Source organism: Cavia porcellus, unplaced genomic scaffold (assembly GCF_034190915.1).
Source record: "Cavia porcellus strain 051 isolate PalLab524CR breed Dunkin Hartley unplaced genomic scaffold, mCavPor4.1 scaffold_6, whole genome shotgun sequence".
Classification (NCBI taxonomy): Eukaryota; Metazoa; Chordata; class Mammalia; order Rodentia; family Caviidae; genus Cavia; species Cavia porcellus.
In genome coordinates this window covers 91,506,344-91,531,555 of record NW_026947489.1, presented here as the reverse complement: position 1 = coordinate 91,531,555, position 25,212 = coordinate 91,506,344, and the positions used below count along the sequence as shown (strand labels likewise).

General features: G+C 41.0%; 1 protein-coding gene across 2 annotated transcripts in view; it reads left to right on the top strand.

Annotated features, from left to right (window-relative positions):
* The window catches only part of Npepps (aminopeptidase puromycin sensitive), a 74,752-nt gene that overhangs the window by 29,485 nt on the left and 20,055 nt on the right, over positions 1-25,212 (top strand). The window contains exons 1-11 of one of the 2 annotated variants that reach the window (XM_063251440.1): positions 6,117-6,140; positions 8,891-9,012; positions 13,436-13,543; positions 14,871-15,071; positions 15,596-15,692; positions 15,803-15,836; positions 16,644-16,758; positions 18,986-19,150; positions 20,203-20,307; positions 21,468-21,528; positions 22,237-22,346. In XM_063251440.1, the coding sequence (XP_063107510.1) occupies positions 8,938-9,012; positions 13,436-13,543; positions 14,871-15,071; positions 15,596-15,692; positions 15,803-15,836; positions 16,644-16,758; positions 18,986-19,150; positions 20,203-20,307; positions 21,468-21,528; positions 22,237-22,346 (1,071 nt within the window). In that variant the 5' untranslated portion in view covers positions 6,117-6,140; positions 8,891-8,937. Of the gene's footprint in view, positions 1-6,116; positions 6,141-8,890; positions 9,013-13,435; positions 13,544-14,870; positions 15,072-15,595; positions 15,693-15,802; positions 15,837-16,643; positions 16,759-18,985; positions 19,151-20,202; positions 20,308-21,467; positions 21,529-22,236; positions 22,347-25,212 lie in introns of those variants that run through there. The other variant, XM_003467065.5, reaches the window with a different exon arrangement.

Below are 25,212 nucleotides of genomic sequence, written 5' to 3'. Positions count from 1 at the left end.
AATATATAATAAAAATAAAACACAATTATGTAATTATATAAAATTAGATACAGAGCTTAATACAAAGGAAGAAATTATATGCACATCAATTGGTAAAGCAGTGAGAATTTGATAGATGAATAAATAAGAAGGAATAGATTATTCATAAAGAAGACTATACAAATCAGTATTAAGCATATAAAAAATTCAGCCTTGGGCCGGAGGATTAGCTCAGCAGCATAAGCGTCTACCTGGCAAGTGCGAGGTCGTGAGTTTGATTCCTGGAAAATTTAGCCTCCTAGTAATGAAAAACAGCAAGACAGCAGCTACTACCTTCGAAGCCCTCCCGCTTGTTAGACTCTTTTTACCTACTTGCCTCCTTTCCTTAAAGTTCTGTGCTGCTCTAGATGAGGACAAGTCACTCAGTCACTACTAAGCAAGTTTCTGCTTGTCACATAAGCTGAAGTTAAAAGGATTTCTAAAAAAGCATAGAACACACTTTATTCCTAGAAATGCCTCATCGAGATAATTTATATGGTAACAAAAAATTAGAATATGTCTGTCCAACACTGAAGGAATGATTAAATTATTTATGACATATATCAATAAAACATATTTAATGGTAAAGGTTTATGAATTCTTAACACTATAAAGTGCTCAATATGAAATAAAATTGAAAATCAGATTATAAAATTACATATTCAGATCAAAATGGTATAAATAAAATGATGTCTGGGTTATGTTTGTTGACATAATTACTAATTTAAAATTTACTTATTTATTTTGTCCTTTTTTTTTTTTTTAAATCGGTACTGGGGATCGAACTCATGACCTCCTGCTTGCAAGGCAGGTACTTAATGCCGCTGAGCTAAATCGCCAGCCCCTATTATTTTGTCTTTTGAGACAGGGTTTCGCTATGCAGTTCAGGCTGCCTTGAACTTGTTTTGTAGCCCAGGCTGGCCTTAAAGTCATAGCAATCGTCTTGCCTCAGCCTCTTGAGTGCTGGGATTACAGACATGAGCTACCATACCAGCTTTGATTTTTATTCTTATTTGTACCTGTTACCTAGTTCATAAAAATTTTAGACCATTATTAGTTCCATATAAAATACTTTCAGAAAAAATTTAAATTTGAATAGTCTTATCTTTTATTTCAGTACTGTTGCAGGTCTTTATATATGTGGTTGTTATAAAAAATAAACATTTTGGCATGACGTGCATTAAAAGACACTGCGGAGCACGCAGTGATACTGAACTTGAGATCCGTCTCCTGGCCTTGTCCACTCTCACTGTCTCTTGGCCTCTCCCAGCAGTGTTCTGTGTGCGCATGAAGGCTGTGCCTGTGCATTTTAACCCTCAAACAGCGCTGCAGATGTCAGTGGCGTGCTTAACTCTTCCCTTGCACACGGTTTTGTGTAGTCTGCTGGGGCTCTGCAGCTGTCACTAATCCCTAGTCTCCACCTGAGCTGTGCGGTCCTCACTTGCTGGGAGAGAGCCATCCCCCAAGGCGCAGTACAGCTCCCCATGGACAGGTATATTTGTTGTCCACAGCAAGCACAAAGTCACCGAGGAAGCAATTAATAGATGTCTGAGGAAAGCTTTTGCTGTGAAAACTAGGGCAAAAAGCAAAGCAGTAGCTGTAATAAAGAGGTAAGGAGTTGGAAGAAACAAAGACAAAAAAGGTTAAAGAAAAACCAAACTAATTAATATCCTCAGAGTTAAGAGAAAACACTTTTAAAAATAAAGTACAGACAGAAGGCTATCAAACAGGAAGAATCAGATTAAGAAAACTTCTAGAAATTATATGATAAATATTTTTTAAAAGTAGGAGTTTGGAAATGAAATTGAAGAATCCTTTAAACAAGTAGGAAAACAAAGACATGGAAACAGAAAAACAGTGCTCAACTGCAGTCCCAGCATTTCAAGAGGCCGAGGGAAAAAACTGCAAGTTTGAGACCAGCCTGGGCAACTTGGTGAGCCTGCCTCCAAAAAACCTGACAGCAGCAACAAATCACTTTGTGACAGAAGGGACAGCAAAGAGGAACAGAAATGCATTAAAGATAAAACAAGAAATTTCTGTGAACTGGTGAGGCAGGAGCCTTCACTTTGCAGAGGTGCAAGTGCACCTAAGAAATGTAAAACACAGCCAGCGTGGTGGCGCACACCTGCAATCCCGGCACCTGGGAGGCCGAGGCAGGAGGGTCACACAGTAAATTGGAGGCCAGCTTGGGCTACATAGTGAGACCCTACCTTGAGACAAACAACCACAACAACAACCAAAAAGTTAAAAAAAAAAAAAAAAAAGTACCGCACCGGAGGAACTGTTAGTACTTTTGGAATAAATCAAGGCTTTTGAGAGTTTCTTTTTGGGGTGGAGCAGAAAAGAAGGCTGACATACTACCTTCAAAGTTCAAGAATCAGGATAGCACTGGTCTCTGTTGAGAACAAGGAAAACTAGGCTTTAATGAAGCTGTTGCTTCAGTATACTAAATAAATCTGATTTCCAGCCTATAATTCTGTGTTTAGCCAAGCTATGGCTATATATGAGCAAAATAACTGAAGTTTTAGATTTGCAAGGTGGTAGGGAGTCTTAATTGTGAAAGATATGGGAGTGAGAGAAGGATTAGCTAAAACATTACTTTCTCTGATAAGGAGAATAATGTCTGAAACTGATAACTAAATGGCTAGAAATATTTAGAAATCCAAGTTAAAATTGTTTGCTTCTAGGGGTAGCGTGTGGGGAGGTAAGGTATGCTGGGCAGGCCTGGCGGCTTGTATAAGTGTATACAAATTAGTGGTAGCCTATGAGTTGGGCTTTTTTTTTTTTTGAGTCAGTGCCTCACTGTGTAATGCAGACTGGCCTTGAACTTGTAATCCTCCTACCTCAGCTTCCCAAATGCTGGGGTTACAGGCATGTACTATCATGTCTAGCTTCTGTATTTTGTTTTGTAGGTTTCTTTTGTTTTTGTTTTTTTGGTACTGGGACAAACTCAGGACCTTGTGCTTGCCAGGCAGATGCTTACACCCCTGAGCTGAGTCCCAGGCCTGGTACATTAATTTATTAATTTATTTATTTTATCATCGGTATCAGGGATCGAACTCACGACTGCATGCTTGCAAGGCAGATGCTTATACTGCTGAGCTAAATCCCCAGCTCCCTGGTACATTATTTATTAAATAAAAATATTAAAGATATCAAAAGAAAACAGAATGTGTTTGCTGAAATTCATTAGGCAAAAATAGACTCATAACATGATAGAAGATTTGCATTTTATATCCACATGTATACTGAGTGCTTAATTTGTGTCACGTAGAGTACATCAAAAACATCACTTGTGACTGAGGGTATAGTTCAATGGTAGAGTGCTTACCTTAGCATGCATGAGGTCCTGAGTTCAGTCCCCAGCATGATCAGAAAATAAAATCATGAAAAGCTTCTCTAGTCACCAGACGTGGTGATCCATACTTGTAATCCCAGCACTCCAGAGGCTGAGGCAAGAGGATGGCCATATGTTTAAGGTCACTCTGTGTTACATAGTGAGACCTTGTCTCTGAGCAAGTAAGCCAGCCAGCCAGCCAGCCAGCCAGCCAACCAGCCTCCTCTTGGCAAAGCGGCAAAGGTCTAAAGCTGAGGCTGGAGGGTATCTTTTTTTTCTTTTTTGTTTACACAGGATCTAATTCTGTAATTTAGACTTGCCTTAAACTCACTATGTAGTCCAGGCTGCCTTGAACTCAAAGTGATCCTCCTGCTTCAGCTTCTGAGTGCTGGGATTGCAGGTGTTTACCGCCACACCTGGCCCACACTGGGTTTTGAGTTTGGTGGTAGCTAGAGTAACAGAATGAGTCCCCACCTTTAAAAAAAAAAATCAGTACTAGTGATTTATTTAATTCTTTCAACAACATTTTGAGTCTGTCATCTGCTTTATAGCTAAAGAATCAAAGGCACAAATATTTAATTAAATAATTTGTACAGAGTCACAACTAGTATGTGGTAGGATTTAAAGCTAAGCAGTTTAACTGAAAGGTCTAACCACATTATACTTTTTTGTTTTTATTTATTTAATGTACTTATTTATTTTTGGTACCAGGGATCAAATTCACAATCATTTGCTTGTCAGGCAGGTGCTTATACCGCTAAGCTAAATCTCCAGCCCTTGCTTTTTATTTTTAAAATTAAATATTTTAAAACATCATCATACAGATATTTAGTTTGAAACTGAAATGTATTGCAAAAATGTGTTTGCCATTCTATCCTTTCTTTGTCTCTCAATTCTATTCCTCAAGAGCAGTTTCTTAGGAAACCTCAAAAACCCAGTATCATTAGCCAGGCATGGTGGCACACGCCTGTAACCTCAGCACTGGGGAGGCTGAGGCAGGAGGAATTGCTGCGAGTTTGAGGCCAGCCTGGGCTACATAGTGAGACCCTGTCTCAAAACAAAACAAAACAAAACAAAACAAAACAAAACAAGGTATCATTTTCATGTTTATATATATACTTTTAAAATGTAAATGTTACCATGTCATGCATAATACTTGTACCTTTCTTTTCCTCTTAAGTGTGTAACATATTTGTGTGTAATATACTTACCTGAAGTCACTTTTCATCACTGTTTAATGACAGCTGCATCATTCTTTTCTCTCTTTTTGCTCCTTCTGCTGTTCTGAGGGTTGAAGCCAGGGTCTTGTGCCTGCTAGCCCTATACCCAGCCCTGAGCCATTAAAAAGCTCACAGACTTGCTTAATGGTGGAGGCGTTTGGAGCAAGAGCAGCACCGCGTCAGGAAAGGTTGCAGCTGCTAATGCACTGTGGCTCGTAGTTTTAGAAATTGTTAGTTAACATCTTGCAGCTAATACCACACTTAGGTCCCTGATGGCGGCGTTAAGCCAAGAGAATGCTGCAGGCGCGACTGTATTGATTATAGTAAGTCTGTTTAAAATTCATTTGTCTCTGCATCTTACCAAGTTCTCAGGGTCAGAGTTAACCATTTTTTGCTTTAAAAATGAAATTTTTATCTCACAAATATGTACAATCATGTGTCAGTTGAAAAGGGAAGACTAAATCTTAAAAATACGAAGTTCCAGATGGGCATGGTGGTGTCTACTTGTAATCCCAGGCCTCTGGGAAGCTAAGACAGGAGAATTGCAAGTTTGAGACCAGTCTTGGCTATTTTGTGAGACCCTGTATCTAAGTAAAATAAGTAAATAAATAAAGGGCCCCGGTTTCAACCCTAGTACTGTGAAAAAAAAAAAAAGTCAAATTTTAGCACATTGCAGGAAGAGTTATTGCATGTGTGGTAACACTAAGAATTTTTGTGTTTAGCTCCATCGGATTTAACTTATGTGTAGCTAAATAAAGCATTCTTCTCTGAAGTTGCCACCGTGCTAGAGTGGTGGGAGAGTTGTTGTTGCACTGTGAGATCTGTCAACCTCAGAATTGGTGGTTAAGGGTCCATAGAGTGGCATTCATGTGGAGAAACACGAGACATTCTTCACATTTTAAAGCAAAAAATGGGATAATAAGAAATGGTGATATAAAGGCAAAGACTTTAATTCACTTTTTATGTAATTTAATTTGCCCTTTATAGCCTTTTGTAGGCTAATTAGATTTTTTTTTGTTAGAATATTCAAGATCTTCTGATTTTACAATGATTGTTATACTCTCCTGAGCTTTAAACATAGAAAGCTTTCGGTGGATGTCCTGTTTCTTTGGTTGTCTGATTTATAAATGAGCTCATCATGTTACAAAAGCTTTACCACCTGAACAGATAAATACATTGATTACTGAAATAAGATATCTAATTTGAAGAACCAGTATCAATTGTGTATGTGAATAGGTATAAAATTAGACCAACTGGCAGTCAACTCATTATGGTACAAATCTGTTGTAAATTCAGTAAGTGAAATTTGTCAAAAAGTCCTTTTTCTCCTGCTCAGCCTAAAATTCTACTATGTTAATCATTAATACTCTATAATAGTATTGTATAATGTGACACTAAATTTATTTATGATTTTTGTAAACTTTAACTTGTGTTTTGTTTGAATTTCAGGTAATAAGCCTTTCCAATACTTTGTATTTTATTTAGTATGCCACTTTTTGGAAGTGGTCACTGTCAATATCTTGTTATGGTTTGATGGACTTGGAGATTTAAAACCGAGTAAAAGTGTAAGCAGCCTTTCTTATTTAGTTATGAGTTTTAAATCCACTTTGTTCCAAATAGGAAAAGTTGGAGGATTTACTATGCAATGAGTTACATTTTAAAAATCTTAACAGTTGACTCAGCGAAAATATCATACTGGCCATTCTGTTTATGGGAGTATCCCCTAAAATCCCATCAAACAATTCCAATGAAAGGTAATGGGGTTTTGGAATCTATTAGATGGTCCTTGCAGATTTCATTAATATGGATACATATGGTTTTTAAAAATGTAGTGAGTTCCTAAATAAAGAGGAAATAAAAATCTTTAAAAAAATCTTTAAAATTTTTACTTAAAATTCTGTATCATATGTTGGTCATTTAACATTAATGGCTTAGAATTATTATAGATTCTGTATTAATGTTTACAGTTCCAGTAATCTGTCATTCTTTTTAAAGTACAAAGTATTCATTGGTAGCTGAGCATGATTGTGCACGCCTGTAATCCTAGCAATTGGGAGACTGAGGCAGGAGGATCCCTGTGAGTTTCAGGTCAACCTGGGCTACACTGTCTTAAAAAAATTCATTGGTGCTGGCATGTAGGTCAGTGGTACGTAGAGGGCCTATTTAGAATGTATGCTCTGAATTCATCCCCAGCACCAAAAAAAGAAAAAAAAAATTGTCCATTCAGATATTCAGAAATCTCTCTCTCTCTCCTTTTGTTTTTAACGTGAGCATCATAGGGCCTGGCATGGTGGCGCATTTCTGTAATCCCAGCACGTGGGAGGCAAGGGCGGGAGGATTGCTGAGAGTTGGAGGCCGCCTGAACCACGTACCAGGACCCTGTCTCAAAAATAAAATAAAATAAAATAAAATAAAACCCTGAGAGGGAGAGCATATCACAGCTGTCTGTTCCTGGAGCTTCACTTCAGTCATCCTTGTTTTCAGAGTGACCACTGCAGGAATGGGACAGTTTCTTTAGGGGTGATTTTGCTGCAAAGGCCTGAAATTTTCACAGAAATGACTGAGAACCAGTTGGGGGCATATAAGAAAGTCAGGTTGGGGGCCGGGGATTTAGCTCAGTGGCATAAGCACCTGCCTTGCAAGCAGGCAGTCGTGAGTTCAATCCCCAGTACCGATAAAAAGGAAAAAGACAAAAAAAAAAAAAAAAAGAAAGAAAAGAAAAGAAAGTCAGGTGGCTCATGTCTGTCATCCCTGCACTCAGAAGGCTGAGGCAGGGGGATCAATGCAAATTGGAGGTCAGCCTGGGCTTCAAAGTGAATTCAAGGCCAACCTTGACTGTCTCAAAAAGACCCCCCAAAATGTCAGGTTAGGTCCTTCCAGACATGCTTTGGTTTTGTGCAGGAAAAGTTCACATTTTGCCCTGCATTTACTCTGTAGGCTTGCACTCCTTTGATATTGCACTTTTCTAGAAAGCAATTTCAGCTGTAGAGAGTGAATATTGGACTTTATAGTTATCAGAAAATAAGAGGGAAAACCAAGAACATTTCGGCCAATTTAAAATGTCATTGTTTTCCTCGGTACCTATAAAAAAAAAAAAAAAGTATAAAATGTCATTTTTCTACAGCATTCCAGAATGAGAACTTGGGACATTAGAATACAAAATTTTGATATAACTAGCTAATTAATTTATAATCATAACGTATCTTTTACTTGTTAGACTCCTATGTGCTAGGTCTTATTATATAAACAGGCATTCTGAAAGAATGAATTATGAGGTCAACATTTTTCTGAGTTTTTTTGGGACTTGATGCAGTATGCAGAATGGCATTACAGTTTTGCCATGCATCTGAATTTACAGATGACTACTAGACAATGTTACCTTTTTCTGTTTTTCCAATTGTACATGTGGCTGGGTACAGTGGTGCATGCGTCAGATCTCGGCACTGAGGGAGACAGAGGCAGCTGGATCACAAGTTAGAGTCTTACCTGGATAACTTGGTGAGACCTTGTCTCACAGTAAAAAGTAAAAAGGGTGGGGTGTAGCTCAGTAGTAGAGAGCCCTGGGGTTTGATCCCTACTACTGCAAAAACAATTCAAAGCATAGGTAGGTACATGGGAACTCACGTTTTTGTCTAAACTGGTTTTGGTATTGTACAATATTAGAATATATGTTTGAGTTGCATTTGTTTGCAGTTAATAATTCATTGACATATTTCTCTATTATCAGTGCTCACACAGTTGAGAGGCCCAAGAGTTTTGCTTTGGGCCCTTCTATTGCAATCTGCGACTTCCGTGCTAGTCAGTCCCTTACAAAAGCCTGCAGCCCCCTGCTCCATCTGCCTCGCCTGGAGGCGTTTGTCTTTAAGGATCATGACATTCCTTAAAAAGCAGGCCACTAGCAGTTGGCAGAGAACGCGTGCATTTGGGTTAAAACTTTCTACCTTTGGCAGGCTACTTACCCTTACAGCCTACTTTCTCATCTAGGGAAAATGGGGAAATTATCAATAGTCATAAATATTTTTAAAACTCCATGCTCAAATGGCATGTATCAGCCATTAATATTTCCTTTCCTTTTTTATATACATGTGCTGGTAATCTGAGACTAAACTAATAAAATCAAAGAACCTCCCAAACATGATGTGAAGTTATTTTAGGCTCTGGTGGCCCAGTCCTGCAGTAGACAGAGGATTCTGGGGCGTGCCAGAGGGTGGTGTGAGGGGGGAGGGTGTGGCCAATGTAAATAATTTCTTAAGGACTTGTGTTTGATAACTATTAACATCACAGTAAAAAGGTCTTAATTTGTCTCCAATCCCAGGTACAGGAACGTTAAAGATAGATTTTGTTGGAGAGCTGAATGACAAAATGAAAGGTTTCTATAGAAGTAAATACACCACCCCTTCTGGAGAGGTGCGTTACGCTGCTGTGACACAGTTTGAGGTGGGTGCTGCTCTCCGCCCGCCCGCACATTGGCAGGACTGTCGGAGGTGAGGTGCCTTTGGCCGTGGTACTGTTTGCGAATTTAGGGTTTTAGTTTATGTTAGCCATTGTCTTCACAGGACAGACGGAATAAGGGTGCGGGTGGGCAGTAACTGTGCAGGTGTGTAACACACGTTCGGGTTACCAGATTGAATATGCCCAATTGCTGTTATAGCTGCGTGTGAAAAGTCTCCTCCTCATCTTTGACAGTTGTGGCTTTTCTACTGCATCATTAACTGTTAGTAGCATTTCTTTGACATGTCCTTTGTCTATCTTGTACACTATTAGTGCTTTTTAAAAATTCTTGTCAATTTATGTGTGTTTAAGTTGTTTTGGATATGGTAATGACTATTCATATGTTAGATCTATTTCTTTTTTCTTTCTTTTTCTTTTTTTTGGCACCGAGGATTGAACTCATGACCTTGCACTTACCAGGCAGGTGCTTATGCCGCTGAGCTAAATCTCCTGCTGTTAAATCTATTTTCATAAATTTCAGTGTGAATAATGAATAACTGATGCTACCTTTAAGTTTCTGCCCATATCCCGGGATTGTGTGTTTGCATAAACAGAAATTTCAGGTCTGGTTTAGTACTGCTTTGTTTCGGTTGGTGTATCTTCTCTTCCAAGAATTTTATGTTAACGATGTGTGGTGAGGTAGTCTGGTAATCACAGCTGCTCAGGAGACTAAGGCAGGATTGTTGCAGTTTAAGGAGTTTGAGGCCAGCCTGGACAATAGAACAAGCCCATCTCAAAAAACAAAACAATTTTAAGCCAGACATGGTAGCTCAAGCTTGTAATCCCAGCACTCCACAGCACTCGGGAGGCTGAGGCAGGAGGATTGTTGCGAGTTCGAGACCAGCCTGGGCTACAAAGTGAGCTCAAAGTCAGCCTGAACTGCATAGAGAGACCCTGTCTCCAAAAATAAATAAATAAAGAAAGAATTTTAGACTTCTTTTTGAGATTTTTATTGTTTGTTTGTTTCTGTGGTACCTGAGATTAAACCTAGGGACTTCGCACTGAGCAGCATCCCTGGCCTTTTTTCATTTTTTAGCTTTGAGATAGGATCTCCCTGAGTTGCCTATATGAGGCTCAGAATTGTGATTCTCCTGCCTCAGCCTTCCAGGGGCTGGGATTATGGGCGTGTGCCACCATGCCTAACTGTTACTTTCTGTTTTAAAATAACATTTGCTACAATAGTGAGGCTTCCTTTTCTTTTTGAATGATTCTACCACCTGTTTTTTTTCTTTTTTTTTTTGGTCTTTTTCCTTTTTATCGGTACCTGGGATCGAACTCACAACTGCCTGCCTGCTTACAAGGAGGTGCTTATGCCGCTGAGCTAAATCCCCAGCCCCTCTACCACCTGTTTAACGTTTTAGAACACTGTCTTACATGTTGACAGGAGTGTGTTTTGTTTGAGATAGGGCTACACTGCGTAGCACAGGCAGGCTTTGAACTTGAGACCCTCCTGCTTCAGTTTTCTGCAGGCTGGGATATAGGCAATTGTCACTGCCTCTAGCCAAATGCTTTTTTTTTTTTTGGCTTTTTTTCGTTTTTATCGGTACCAGGGATCGAACTCACGACTGCCTGCTTTCAAAGGCAGGTGCTTATGCCGCTGAGCTAAATCCCCAGCCCCGCCAAATGATTTTTTAAAGAAAAAATAGGAGATATAGTTCCTGAACTTTTGCATAACTGAAAATCTTTCATTTGCCTTTATACGTGAAAAGGGTATATAGATTTTGGATTTTTTTGGTGAACATCAAGAAAAAGTAGGGCTGGGGATTTAGCTCAGCAGCACAAGCACCTGCCTGGCAAGTGTGAGGTCGTGAGTTGGATACCAGGTACCAAAAAAAAAAAAAAGGAGAGAGAGAGCAGCTTCAGACATCTGGAAGTTGTCCACGCACTCACAGAAAGCCCATGTGGTTCTCTTGTTGGTCATCAACACTGTCACAGACATCCAGTCTCAGGCAGGATTACTCAGGGGTGTGATCAAGTGAGGCAGAAGGACACCTCGGAACTTCACTGAGGTGAGACAAAAGCAGGGTTGTGCTGCCTGCAGAATGTCAGCCACCCCTCCTTCGTGCGCATGTGAACCGCTGAGTGCCCTCGGCAGCACCCCATGCAGAGTGAGCCTCTGCTTCCTGAGATCTGCTCCCATGGCGCGCAGCCACACTGGAGGGCTTCTGTGACTTTTCCTGGTGCCTGTGCTTCCCTGCTTCCCTCATCCATGAGTGCTTCTTTGACACAGTGGGCCACACACCTAGTTTATTCAGCTCTAAAATGGTGCGATTGGCTGGCAGTTTCCCCTAGAGTAGTCTGTACTTGTGGTTCCAGTGTCTCCCACACTCTGAAGTGAAATAAATCAGACACACATGTGTAAATGTCACACTGTTTCTCTGGTGTGAGAAACTGAGAGTGTAAATGAGGACCAAAGGTGTAATAGATACTGAGAAATAGGAAGAAAATTTTCAAATGGGGAAGGGGAACAAGGTAAGGGGAAGAAAAAAGGGACAAGAAAAAAGGAGACTAGAAGGGAAAATAGAAACAAAGCTTTTGTGAATAAGGAGAAGTAGAGGGGTTGAAGGGAGAGGAGGGGAATGGGTAAAAAGCAAGTTATATTGTGGCAAGGTACAAATTTCCTGTGGGGAGTGTGATCATTATGTATAAAATGTACCAATAAGTTGGGTGTGGTCTCAGCTTTTGGGAGGCTGAGGCAGGAGGACTGCTATGAGTTTGAGGCCAGGAGCCAGCCTGGACTACATAATGAATTCAAAGACAGCCTGCACTACAGAAAAAGACCCTGTTTAAACAAAACAAACCACTAAAACTTTAAAAATGAAAAAATAAAGAACGTGAAGTCTCTCATAATTCATTTTGTCAAGAATCACAAATTAGAGTGTTTCATTTTTCTTTGTAGGTAGCATGTTGTTTTGCTTTGTTTTGTTTTCTTGCCTGTCAAATTATTTCTTTTGTTTTCCGTTTTTTTGGTACTAGGAATTGAATCCAAGACCTGCATTTGCTGGGCTGGCGCTTATGTTGCTGAGCTATATTGCTGGCCTACAAATTATTTCATGACCTTGACAGTAACAGTGTCAGCTTGAATATGTTTCTCAGATGTACCTTTTGCTAGCTTCATAAGTTTGTTGTTTGATTATCATTTTTTTCTACTGGGAATTGAACTCAGGACCTCGCACTTGCCGAACAGGTGCTTATGCTGCTGAGCTGCCCAGCCCTATGCTTTGATTATCTGAGAAACTTTTAAATCTTACTATGCATATCACTCATTTAATTTCCTGTAGTAGAAATGTTATACTGTTACTGCTTTTAATTTAAAGTTTCTGTGTATAATTTCTTTTCTTACATTCCGCTTTCTTTTCAAATGTCTTATGTGATAGAATTCATGATTTATTTAACTTGTTTGGAAAGTTTTCTTTGGAGACAGAGTCTCGCTGTATAGTTCAGGTTGTCCTTCAACTCACTATGTAACCCAGGCAGGCCTCGAATTTGTGGCACTCTTCCTGCCTTGGTCTCCCAAGTGCTGGGGTTACAGGTATGTGCCACTGTGCCCAGCTGTGTCGTTGGGAATACGATCAGCCACCTGCCATGTGTCAGTTAGATAAACCCTTTTTCAGAAATGTGAGCTTCTCTTCTGCATGTTTTCTCCTTTCTGTGATATAATATCTTGTCACTTGTTGCATTTGGATTTTGTTTTGTTTACAAAGGATATTTTCCTTTTTAACTCTGCAGAACCATAGAATTTTGTTTTGTTTTCTCTTTAAGTTTCAAAGAAAGAATGAGTTCTTTTTGAGTAGGTCAGATACTAACAGTTTTTATGCATAGTATATGGAAATGTCATTAAACACATGACATGTTCTGATGTGACAGAACGTCTGTCTTTATTTCCATTGCTGCCGTTCCAGATAAAGAACAAGACATCAAAGGTTGAGAATATTTCTGTTTTCATAATAAAATCCAGAGAGATAACCTGTCATTCTCCCTTACTCTGAATCCTTCATGTGGACTCTTTGTGCTGTTTGTTGATGAAGCCATTCGCAATGAATTTGAAATGCTGAAACATTTTATTAAAAAAAAGAATATATAATTACAAATGATTCTCCTGTAATTGTTAATGGCTGCAGCAGACCTAGCTCCCAGAACCAGCTTATTGGAGAATGGTAGCGAGCACTGTGCTTTCTTTCTAGTCAGTACCAAGCTTGCTGTGTGGCTCTGAGTAGAAAGTAAATTCCTGATGAAACAGATGAACAAGCACATGGACAGTGTATGAATGAGTCAATGAATGAAAGATTGATAGACGGGCAGAGGGACAGACAGAAGCATAGAAGACGGGTAATTTGGTGGTGTTTACATTTCATGTTCTTCTCTTTAGGCTACTGATGCCCGGAGAGCATTTCCCTGCTGGGATGAGCCAGCCATCAAAGCAACGTTCGATATCTCCTTGGTTGTTCCTAAAGACAGAGTCGCTTTGTCGAACATGGTGTGTATATGGTGATAATTACAGTTTTAGGCTTTGGTAGACTTTTGTGGACGAGACTTTGATTTGCTGATAACATGAAAGCACCTTGCACGCTGCTTAGTGTAAAAATACCAGTGTTAGTTTTGTTTTGTTTTGTTTTTTATTTCTGGTGAGCCCTATTTTCTCTCTCTCTCTCTCTGGTTTTTTTTTTTTTTTTTTGGTCTTTTTCCTTTTTTTTTATCAGTACCAGGGATCGAACTCACGACTGCCTGCTTGCAAGGCAGGCGCTTATGCCGCTGAGCTAAATCCCCAGCTCCCCCTATTTTCTCTTAATAGCCTTATTTTTTCAGACTATTTCCCCCCTCATGGAAGAAATTCCTTGTCAAAGAGATAAGCCTGGCTGCATGGTGAATGCTTATAATCCCAGCATTCTGGGAGGCTGAGGCAGGAGAATCACTAGTTCAAGTTCACCCTGGGCAACTTAATGACACTTTGTCTCAAAATAAAAACGGGTTGGTGTTATTGCTGTCAGTGTGAAGGTGCTGAGCAGTGTGAAGGATCTCTGGGTTTGGGCTGACTGTATTCTTTGTGCCCTCTTCTTTGACGTGGCTGATCTTATGCAGAAGGAAGCACTCACCACTCTAAGTGTATCCTCTGGAGCCTCCTGGTTAGGTCCCATGGTTCCCTGGAGCCTGAGCTCTGGGGAACCTGGAAAAGCTGCTTACTGAACCTTAAATAGCTAGCTGTTACCAGCCCACTGCTGGGATAATTCCATTGCTAGAAAGTCACTCTTTGCTCAAGTATTCCTTGATGGGAGGCTAACACATTAAATTGAAATATTCATTTACATACGAGTGTGAATTCGTAGGTCTGCTCTTGAGTAAGTCCTCTTGGGGAGAGAGAGAGTTTGAGGAGTCAGAGCCTGAGTAGGAAGAAGGGAGAGCACCAGAGGGAGCTGGGAATCCTGGAGCACATTCCTTCGAGGAGCCATGGCACAGAGAGTGCTCGACCTGCAGAAGACCAGGCCCTTTAAGATGGGAAATTCTGTAACTGTATTTATTTTTATTAATAAATGTTTTCTCTGTCATCATTTGGTTTGAAAAGTTTTGTAAACACCCCAGTACGTGCCTATAGGTATTCAAGACAAGCTGATTCCCTTAGCTCCCAGGGGTCCTTGGTAGTCCTAACATGAGTGTTTATCAGACCCTCCCTCAGGAGGAAGGTCCCGCCCTCACCTGGCCAGCTGGGGAGGGGAAGTGAGCTCTGCAGGTTCTGCTCCTGGCTAGTGTTTGCCTTGAAGTGTTAATGTAAAGCTGTTTAAATTCTGCTTTTTTTTTTTTTTTTAAAGAATGTAATTGACCGGAAACCATACCCAGATGATGAAAATTTAGTGGAAGTGAAGTTCGCTCGAACACCTGTTATGTCTACATATTTGGTGGCATTTGTTGTGGGTGAATATGACTTTGTAGAAACAAGGTCAAAAGATGGTGTGTGTGTCCGTGTTTACACCCCTGTTGGCAAAGCAGAGCAAGGAAAATTTGCGTTAGAGGTAAATGTACTTGAAGAGGATTGTTCCAACAGTCCATAACTCCAGGTTGGGGAATTTACATTTCTGATCAATTATTAGTATATTATTTATAATTTAATCTGAAAGTTATTGTGTTGTTGTGGTTTCATTTTTAATAGTGTTTTGGAAATATCAATTTTGATGTTGCATTAACACTGCTAGATAATAATTCACAGGATGTAAGAATCAGGAACGGGGTATAGACATGCTTGGCATGCACAGGGCTGCAGGTTCATACCCCAGCCCCGAGAAAGAAGAGAATGGAAAGTGGAATTCATTTATGTAGGGAATGGGTGGAAGCTGCATGCTTCTGTTTGGAGTTAGAAATTGGGGGTTTGGCCAGTTACACGCAGCTGGGGGCTGAGGCCATCTTTGGAGGAAGGGCTCCCTGGGGTTGCTTTCTAGTAATTTGAGATACTTGGGTTACAACAGGTTTCCTGTGTGTATGTATGTGTGAGTTGTAATAAAGTACCTATCAGACAGTTCTTTTGTGTATCTTCTTATAGGTTGCTGCTAAAACCTTGCCTTTTTATAAGGACTACTTCAGTGTCCCTTACCCTCTGCCCAAGATCGATCTCATTGCTATTGCAGATTTTGCAGCTGGTAAAGTAAATTTCACTTTGTTGCTGAATTGCAATATTTATGTGATTTTGTGATTTGGGGGAGAAGTGTGGATGTTTAGATCAGTAAATGTTCATGTTTATTTTGTGAAGGTGCCATGGAGAACTGGGGCCTGGTGACGTACAGGTATGTGGGCGACGCGCTTTCGGGCCTTCTTTCTGGCCACTTCATGCAAACTTCATGCTAAAGACAGTTGAATAGCTGGCTTTATGATTTTGGTGTAAATTTTTCTGTCTTCTCCCTGTTGAATGCACATTTCAAGATGCAGACGGACCTCCCCCTGGGGTGCTACTATCTGAGGGTGTGAGATTGTAATAGCCAGCATCTGGCATTGGTGGCATTTTTAGACACATTCTTGGCTGAGTGTCTCATTTCTGTGCCTCTCGTTCCTCCCAGTAGTTTCCTAGTTATTTACCCAGCTTGAAGAACCTCCCCTGATTTCGGACTCCTAGCCAAATTTTCATGTCTGTCACCGCAGCGCAAACATGTGGGTTGTATAATTTTTAAAGCAGAGTCTGTAAACAATTTCTTCCCTTCTGCTTTCAGTTGCTTTTCAATGCGCTGCATCTGGACAGTCTGCATGCGTCCTTTCAGGGCTGTGGCTGGGTCCCCCTTGCTGCTTCTCTGCTTTAATGCAAGGATGTCTTTGGTGACGCAGTCATCCATAGGCTTAGACGAGGCCGACCTACATTTTAGATAACCGACCTATAAACTCCGGTCATGTCTCGTAGCTCATCTGTTTGAATTCCAGTTGGGTAGTGTTGGTAGAGCTTTTGGTATCCTGTATATGCTAAAAAAAAATGTTTCTTGGTATCTCCTTAAAAGCTAAGCTGATGATCTTGCTTACTGTTTGAATCACTTTCAGGCATGTTTGATTTAAGCATACCACTGTTTTTGCAATATTTTTGTTTTATTTATTTATTTTTAACCCAGGGAGACTGCATTGCTTATTGATCCAAAAAATTCCTGTTCTTCATCGCGCCAGTGGGTTGCTCTGGTTGTGGGACATGAACTCGCCCATCAGTGGTTTGGAAATCTTGTTACTATGGTATTTAATATTTTTTTTTTTTTAGTGCTCAAATACATTTATCTTTATCATGGTACACATTACTTCAGCCATATAGTGTGTCAGGCTTGGTTGTAACATGCCAACTGACTGGTAGAAAATCTTATTTTAAAAGATCTATTTTTGGAAAAGTATTTTTCAGAATATCTACATGGATTGAGAACTTACAGGCAATTTTTATTCAATAGAAAATATTTCTTAAAACTATTCTAGAATATGTCTGCGAACGGGAAAGTTAGTAATAATTGGGTGAAAAAGCGACACCCCCCCCCACCCCCCCCCCGTACAGAATGAATCAGCAGAATGCTAGCACAGGTCTGTAATCCCAGCTGTGTGAGAGATGGGGTGATTTAGGGGAGACCTCATCTCAAAAAAAAAAATGCTGGGAATGTAGCTCAGTGGGAAGGGGCCCCCTGCGAGTGTGAGGCCAGCCTGGACTCCACAGCAAGACTGTGCAAAACAATCCCAGCCGTTCGGTTGGAATTCTCCTTTATTAGTGTTTATAGGGAACTATTTGTCTGCTAGCCCCGACCTTTCATTTTTACTGAAAATCAGTGCTCCCTGTGGAAGCCGCTGCTCCTGCTGGGGATGCACAGCGGCAGCGCCAGATCACCCCACAGCCACCGCTGCTGCCACATAGTCCAGCTGGCCTGGATACTGGGTAAAGCCCACGTCCTGCAGGAAGTGAGACGCTGAGCAGCTGTGTCATGTCTGGGAGGTTCCTAAAGAAAGTCATTCCTCAAAAATCCTTGCTTTTGTCTTTGATATTTTGAAAACCTTACTTACAGGTTAGAAAAGTGGTTTTAATATAATTTTGCACGGTGTTACGTGCCTTAGTGCCTGTATTCAAACATGGGGGAAGTGGTATTTTCTGCTCATGCAGCAAGTTTGTTACTTCCTATAAAATTTTTTCGGTTGGCTTTGAGAAGACCTTGTAATTTGACTTTGAAAGTAAAAGCACTAAATTCTATTAGAGTAAAATACTTGGCATTATCTCATTGTTTCATAAATTGAAATTCAAGGGCTCAGAGACTGGTTGGGGAACAGCTTTATCTAAGCAGAGGGCGGGTGAATGGCCTGAGATGCCCGACAGGCAGCCCCCACTTCCTGCCCACAGTGCTGGGTCACCCGAGTCCCAGCACACCCCTTTGCCTTTCACTGTCTGCCTTAGTCTTTTGGCCTCTGCCTTGGCAATTTAATCAATTTTAATGGGAATCAGATTGAGATACCTTTCTAAAAGGCTGATCTTTTAACATTTTTATGTCACCTGTTTAGTTCTTTGTCCATTATGCTATGTGGTTGTATTAACAAGTGAGCATTTTATATTGGTGAAACAATATTCATTATTGAACCACTTGCTTCCAGGACATCTCTGTTAATTCCATATAACCCTATTACAGCAGTACACTATTTTTCTATTTCTCTAGAAAGCTTAATTCATAAGTCAGTGGTTTTTTTTCTTAATCAGTGTGGAGATAGTTTCTAGTTTTCCTTCTTTGGCCTGGATAGCTTTGTAGTGTTTTTTTGTTTGTTTTAAGATAAATTCCACACTAAACTGAATTTTATGGATTTTTGTGGTTTTTGAGGGTCTTGCTTTGTAATTCAGGCTGACCTTGAACTAACTACATAACCTGGGCTGGCCTTGAAGTTGTAGTGATCTTCCTGCCTCAGCCTCCTCTTGAGTGCTGGGATTACAGGCATGGGATACAACACCCAGCGGGGCAGCTAAATGTTTCGTAATGATGTTTTCTCCTCTGCCCTCTTTTCCCTTTTCCATTTATACCCCTTCCTCCTGCCTTTGGTAGCAAGAAGTTACTTAGCAGTATTTTGAAAATGTCCCTTAGGCATGATTTTGATAAAACCAACTGACGTTCTTAATATTTCTTCTGTGGTTCTCCCCCACAAATGAGTCCTTTACTAAATGTTTTCAATTGAATTTTAGTTCATTAAGTTGTAAGTTTCAGGGTATAGTAGAAGGGTACCCCCCCCCTTTTTTTTTTAAAGGAAGGGAAGGTTTATTTCATTCACAGTCAGTGGAGGTTTCAGTCCATAATCAGCTGGCTCCAAGGCCGGGTGAGTGGCAGAGGGGCAACAGGGCATGGTGACAGAAGATACCAAAGTAACAACAAAAAGGGAAGAAGGGGATATGGTTTTAAATTGGAGTAGCAGTCGTCTTGGTTTTTCACCTGTTTGTACCTTTTGTTTTTAGGAATGGTGGACTCACCTTTGGTTGAATGAAGGCTTTGCCTCCTGGATTGAGTATCTGTGTGTAGACCACTGCTTTCCGGAGTATGATATCTGGACTCAGTTTGTGTCCGCCGACTATACCCGGGCCCAGGAGCTAGATGCCCTGGATAACAGCCACCCTATCGAGGTGAGCTGCTGTCAGTCCCACCTCTGCCTGCTTGCATTCAGGGAGGTAACCTTCACGGAGATGTCGGGGCTCTGAGAGGAGAAACGTGCATGAGTGACATTGCTTGTTTTTATAATTCATTGTTTCACTCCTAAAAACCTAACCAGATTGAGTTCCAACTCATGTTCCTTTTTAGGTAGGCAATGTAGAAATTCAGCTTTTCTAGATGCAGGTAATGCTTTTTCATTGAATAGTACAGGAGATACTATATCTGTTTGATAACACTGATTCCTTTGTTTGCTTGTCTTTTGTCTTTTTGAGACAGACTGTCTATGCAGTTCAGGCTGGCTTTAAGCTTACTTTGTAGCCTAGACTGGTCTTGAACTTGCAACAATTCTCCTGTCTCAGCCTCTTGAGTGCTGGGACTACAGGCGTGTACCACCACACCCAGCTTCCATTGTTTGTTTGAAGGAAAATTCCAGACATTTTATTATTGTTGTCACCTGGGTTTTTTTGCTTTCTTTTGTATGTTTTGTTTTTGGTTCCAGGGCTTGAATTCAAAAGGTTGCACTTGCCAGGCGGGCATTGTGCTAATGAGCTATATCCCGGCCTGTCATTGCCTGTTTTTGTGTGTGTTTTAGCTCTCTTGACTTACTTTTTCTTTATTTCAGCTAGTTTATATGTTTGAACATTACATTCATTCAAAGAACTAGAGGTAAGGTCCTGCTTAGATGTGCTAAAGCAGGGGCCTAGATAATTTTAAGCCATCTTAATCACTGTTAGACATCAGCATTTTGCTTCCTTGCATCTGTGCTGCATCCTAAGCATGGAGAGTGGACAGCGACTTGTCCCAGCAGGTGGAGCCGTCCAAGAGGAGCATGACCAACGACACACTGTGTGTCCTCTTGGTTAAGATTTGCAAGTGCATGCTTTTGAGGATTACTATGCACATCAAGTTAAAGGAAGGAGCGCATCTCTTGAGTTAGAAGAGTTTTCCTAGAAAGCATTCTGTGTACTTGGGTAGCACACGTTGTCTGATCCCAGGCTTAACCCTGATACCCATCTGCGCACAGGTCAGTGTGGGCCACCCTTCGGAGGTTGATGAGATATTTGACGCCATCTCCTACAGCAAAGGTGCCTCTGTCATCCGAATGCTGCATGACTACATCGGGGATAAGGTAGAAGAGCGACTTTTAAAAATCTTCCTTTCATAGTGAAATCATAGTTCTCTATGAATAAAGTGTTCTCAGAATTCTTAGGTAACTTTTTGCTTATCTCTTTTTTAATATTGACTGTTTTGTTCTCCTAGAATAATGCTATACAGGCCAGGTGTGGTAGTAAATGCCTGTAATCTTAGCACTTGGGAGACTGAGACAGGAGGATTACTAACAAGTTCCAGGTTAACTGGGTTACATAGTGAGTTCAAGGCCTGCCAGAACTACATAGCCAGACTGTCTCAAAAACCCAAAATGATGAAGATGATGATGTACAAGGATGTCTGAAGTAGTACTAGAAAGCTGTTACAAATTTAAAAGCACCAAAGCTGGGCATGGTGGCATACTCAGGAGGCTGAGACAGGAGGATTATTGCTGGTTCAAGGCCAGCCTGGACTACATAGTGAGATCTTTTGTCAAAAAAATTAACAAAAACGGAACAAAAATTCAAAATTAAAACAGTTGGGTATAGTGATGCATGCCTATAATCCCAGCTGTCTGAGAGACTGAAGCAGGAAGATCACAAATTTAAGCCCAGCCAAGCAAACATAGTAATTTACTGTAATGAGTCCCTGTCTCAAAATACGTAAAACCAGATGTGGTAATGCACACCTCTACACAATCTTTTTTTTTGTTTTTGGTACTGGGGATCAAACTTATGACCTTGCACTTTCCAGGCAGGTGCTTACACCGCTGAGCTAAATCCCCAGCCTAATGCATACCTCTAATACCCACACTCAGGAGGCTGAAGCAAGAGGATCACCTTAAGTTCAGGGAAGCCTGAATACATACTATAGTAGGAATACATAGCAAAACCCTGAACCAAAAACCTAATAAATAGGTGAATGAAAGGGTAGGTGATGGGCAGGTAGGTATAGAGACAAGTAGAGGTGAGGTGATAACCAGTGTGAAGGCCCTGGGCTCAGTCCTCACTCCAAGGTGAAGGGTGCTTAACAGCAGAAGTGGAAGGTGGGGAGTAGCCCTTTAAGCAGAAGGCCAGAGCAGGCCCTTGGTCAGTGTGTCTGATTCCTGGTCTCTGAGTCCATTTGCTTTTGACTGCTAACAGGCATGTTCTTTATAGCTTCTCCAGGCTGACTCTAAATTGAACAATTGTGTTTTCTCAGGACTTTAAGAAAGGAATGAATATGTATCTAACCAAGTTCCAGCAAAAGAATGCTGCCACAGGTAACATTTTAATAGCTCCGGGTAGAAACGGAGAGAAAAGAGGCTGAGACCCTGGCCTCCTAGGCCGTGGGCCATGTTTTGCATCACAGAGGCTATGACTTCACTGTTATCGATCACAGAGTGTGTCCCGCAGAGAAGCAAGGGCCGTGTCCGACTGTACTGTCTTCCCTGGACCCGGGCCCCCGTTGTCCTGCCCCTGGATTCTGCAGCAGCCTGCAAACCTGCTGCCACCTGCCTCCTTTCAACTCACCTCAGACACTGAAGCGAGGGTGGTCTTTCCAGGGTGGATATCTAAGTGTTAGTCACTTTACTTATCAGTGCTTGACACTCTACACTGCCTTCATCCTGAAATCTGTAATATAACAGGGCATGGTGACACACACCTATAATCTTAATCCACTAGGAGGATGAGGCAGGAGGATTGCAAGTTTGAGCCCAACCTGGGCAACTTAGTGGGATCCTGTCTCACCTCCATCTGTCTATTCGTTGTTTTTTTGAGACAGGGTGTTGCTATGTATTTTTATTCAGTTAAAAATAAAAATGATGCTGGGAGGCTGAGGCAGGAAGATCACTGTGGTTTGAGGCCAGCCTGGGCTATGTAGTGAAACGCTGTCTCAAAAAGCCGACAAATATATAAATATTTGATTTGTTACAGGAAAATAAACATATAAACATTTTAAATTATCACTGTTTATGTTCACTTCCTAGAGGATCTTTGGGAAAGTTTAGAGAATGCAAGTGGTAAACCTATAGCAGCTGTGATGAGTACCTGGACCAAACAGATGGGATTCCCTCTCATTTATGTGGAAGCGGAGCAGGTAAGTGTAGACCTTTATGCAGGTGTGAAATTGTTCTCTTAAATGTCTTCACCAAGAGCTGCATGCAGAATTAATTGCTTTGTATGTTTAGAAGAATTAGTAGCACTTTTTCCCTGTGATCCTGCATTGTCTATAAAAACCATGTTTGTTTTAGAAGGATTTTTCTTTGTGTGGCAATGCAAATTAGCAAATTTGCTTTATACATTTATTTATTTGGTACCAGGAATCAAACTTAGGATCTTGCACTGTCCAGGCAGTTGCTTATGCCACTGAGCTAAATCCCCAGTTCCCTATCAGTGACTTTTAAACTGGGCTCTCAAAATGCACGTAAATTTACATGGACCATCAGAATGTTGAAGCTCTTCCAGAGGCATCCTTTTTTTTTTTTCCAGACAAGGTCTCACTGTGTAGCTTAGTCTGTCCTGAACTCACTCTGTGGCTCAGGCTCATGGCTGTCTTGCCTCAGCCTCCTGAGTGGTGGGATTACAAGTGTGTGCCATTACACCTCACCCCAGAGCCATGTTTTAACTTTCAATTTGAATAGATTTTATAATAAAGCATACATCCTGGAAACTTGATTGGCTGTTAGGATATTTGAAAAGCACCTGCCTAGCAAGGGCAAGGTCTTGAGTTCAATTTCTGGTGCCAAAAAAAAAAAAAAAAAAAAAAAGGTAGTAGCTTACCATTGAGAGCATTCTGCTTTCACCTTCTCCTCTCTATGTTGGACCAGTCTGTTAGTAGAACTGACTAGTCAGGCTTGACATCGACTCTCTTTTTAGATTGAATAGGTTTCTCTTTACATGACTTAAGATTGGTAAACTGGGCAAGGTGGAATCCCTGGAATCCCAGCACTCTGGAGGCTGAGACAGGAAGAGCGCCACAAATTTGAGGTCAGCCTAGACTACATGGTGAGACCTTGTCTAAAAAAACAAGCAAAAACCTCCCAGAAGACTATTAGCATATACATGGCAGTCATTGTGGCTGACACTTGTAAACCCAGCACTCTTGAGGGTGAGGCAGGAGGATTGTGAGGTCAAGGCCACCTGGGGCTACATCTCAGCCAAAACCAAAACCACACCATCCTGTTAATCTTACGAATGAATAGGACTGCAAGTTCAAAGTAGTGTGGGGGTCAATTTAATGAGACTTTATCTTAAAATTTTTTTTAAAAGTTCAGGGGATGTGGCTCAGTAGTGGAACACTAGCAAGTAGCAAGCTCTTGGCCCTGGGTTCAATCCCCACTGCCACAAAAAGGGGGAAAAGAAACTATTAACTACTTAATGATCACACACAGGAAGACTGTTCTGTCATAGATTTTTCTCTTCAACAGAACACAGTTTTTCTTTTTGGTACCAGGAAGTGAGTTCAATTCATGCCCTTGTGCTTGCCAGGCAGGCTCTGTGCAGCTGAGCTTGATCCCTGGCCCAGAGCACACTTTTCAGAGCATAATGGTTCATCAGCCCACAGAAGCCAGGTGTGGTGGCTCCCCATGATAATATCCCAGCACTCCGGGAGGCTCAGTCAGGAGGAGCAAAAAGTTCAAGGCCCTATCTCAAAATAAAAAATGTAAAGGACCTAGAGATATAGCTCAAGTATGCAAAGGCCCCAGGTTCAATCCCCAGCACACACCCACAGAGGAATACTCCATTGCTTCTTGGTTTACCCTTCCCATCCGGCTTCCGTGAACGTCTGTTTTCTTTGTTGTTGTTGTTTTTGTTTTTGTTTTTGTTTTTGTTTTTGTTTTTTGATACCTGGGTTTGAACTTGGGACCTCATAGTTGTCAGACGGGCACTTAAGCCACTGAGCTAAATCTGCTTTGCTTTGCTATGTCCATGTGCACAGCCAAGCTCCTCCTCCATTTTATATCACAACAAAAAGGCCGGCAGAGCACAACTGCAGTCCCAGCTGTGTTGGTGGATGAGGTGAGGGGGTTGCAGCTGTGTCTCAAAAAAGTAAAAAGGGGGCTGGGGATTTAGCTCAGCGGCATAAGCGCCTGCCTTGCAAGCACGTGGTTGTGAATTCAATCCCCAGTACTGATTAAAAAAAAAGTAAAAAGGGGCCCAGGATTGTAGCTTCATAGTAGAAGGCTTGCACAACATGCTGAAACTGTGGGTTCAATTCCAAGTACAAAACATACAAAAGCTGTCTATTAGTCTTAGTCCTTTTAAGAACAGGAGAGCTTTTCGGGCATGGTGGCACATACCTATAATCCCAGCACTCTTTGGGAGGCTGAGGCAGAAAGATCTGTGTGAGTTCCAGGCCAGCCTGGGTTACAAGGTGAGTTGGAGGACAGCCTAAACTTCAGAGCATCCAGAAAGACAAAGAAAGGTAAGGAGGGGCACAAAGTCAGACTCCCAAGTACAGGGGCTACTGGCACGCACCGCCACCCTGGCCTAGACAGCGTTTTGAGTGTGTGTGATCTATTTCCCAATTCACATTCCCTGATTTTAAATATTTTTGCTTTAGTTCTGAATCAAGTTTTCCACTTTTTAAAGGAAAGCTACGTGATCTGTAACTAACCCGTGAAAGAATATTGAACTTTGTTCATAATTTCTTTATGGCATTAGAAGTGTCCATTGCTTTCTCAAATATTTTATGTTTTTAATCCCTATTTTTTATAGTCAAGTTTTCTGTGAGAGTCAGTGGCCCAGTTTTACATTTAACTTAGGTGATCTTAAATCTGTTCTGTCTTGTGCAATTTGAAATCTTCTAGAGGGTAGTGACTGGTGATAAAGCAAGCAAGTAATATGGAATTTTAAAAACACATGCCCTTTCTTTTTAATTATTTGCAGCTTGCACACGCACACTGTATTCCATTTCAAAACGCATCCTTGAAACAGTTTCTGTGCTGCCTTCATGGTCATAG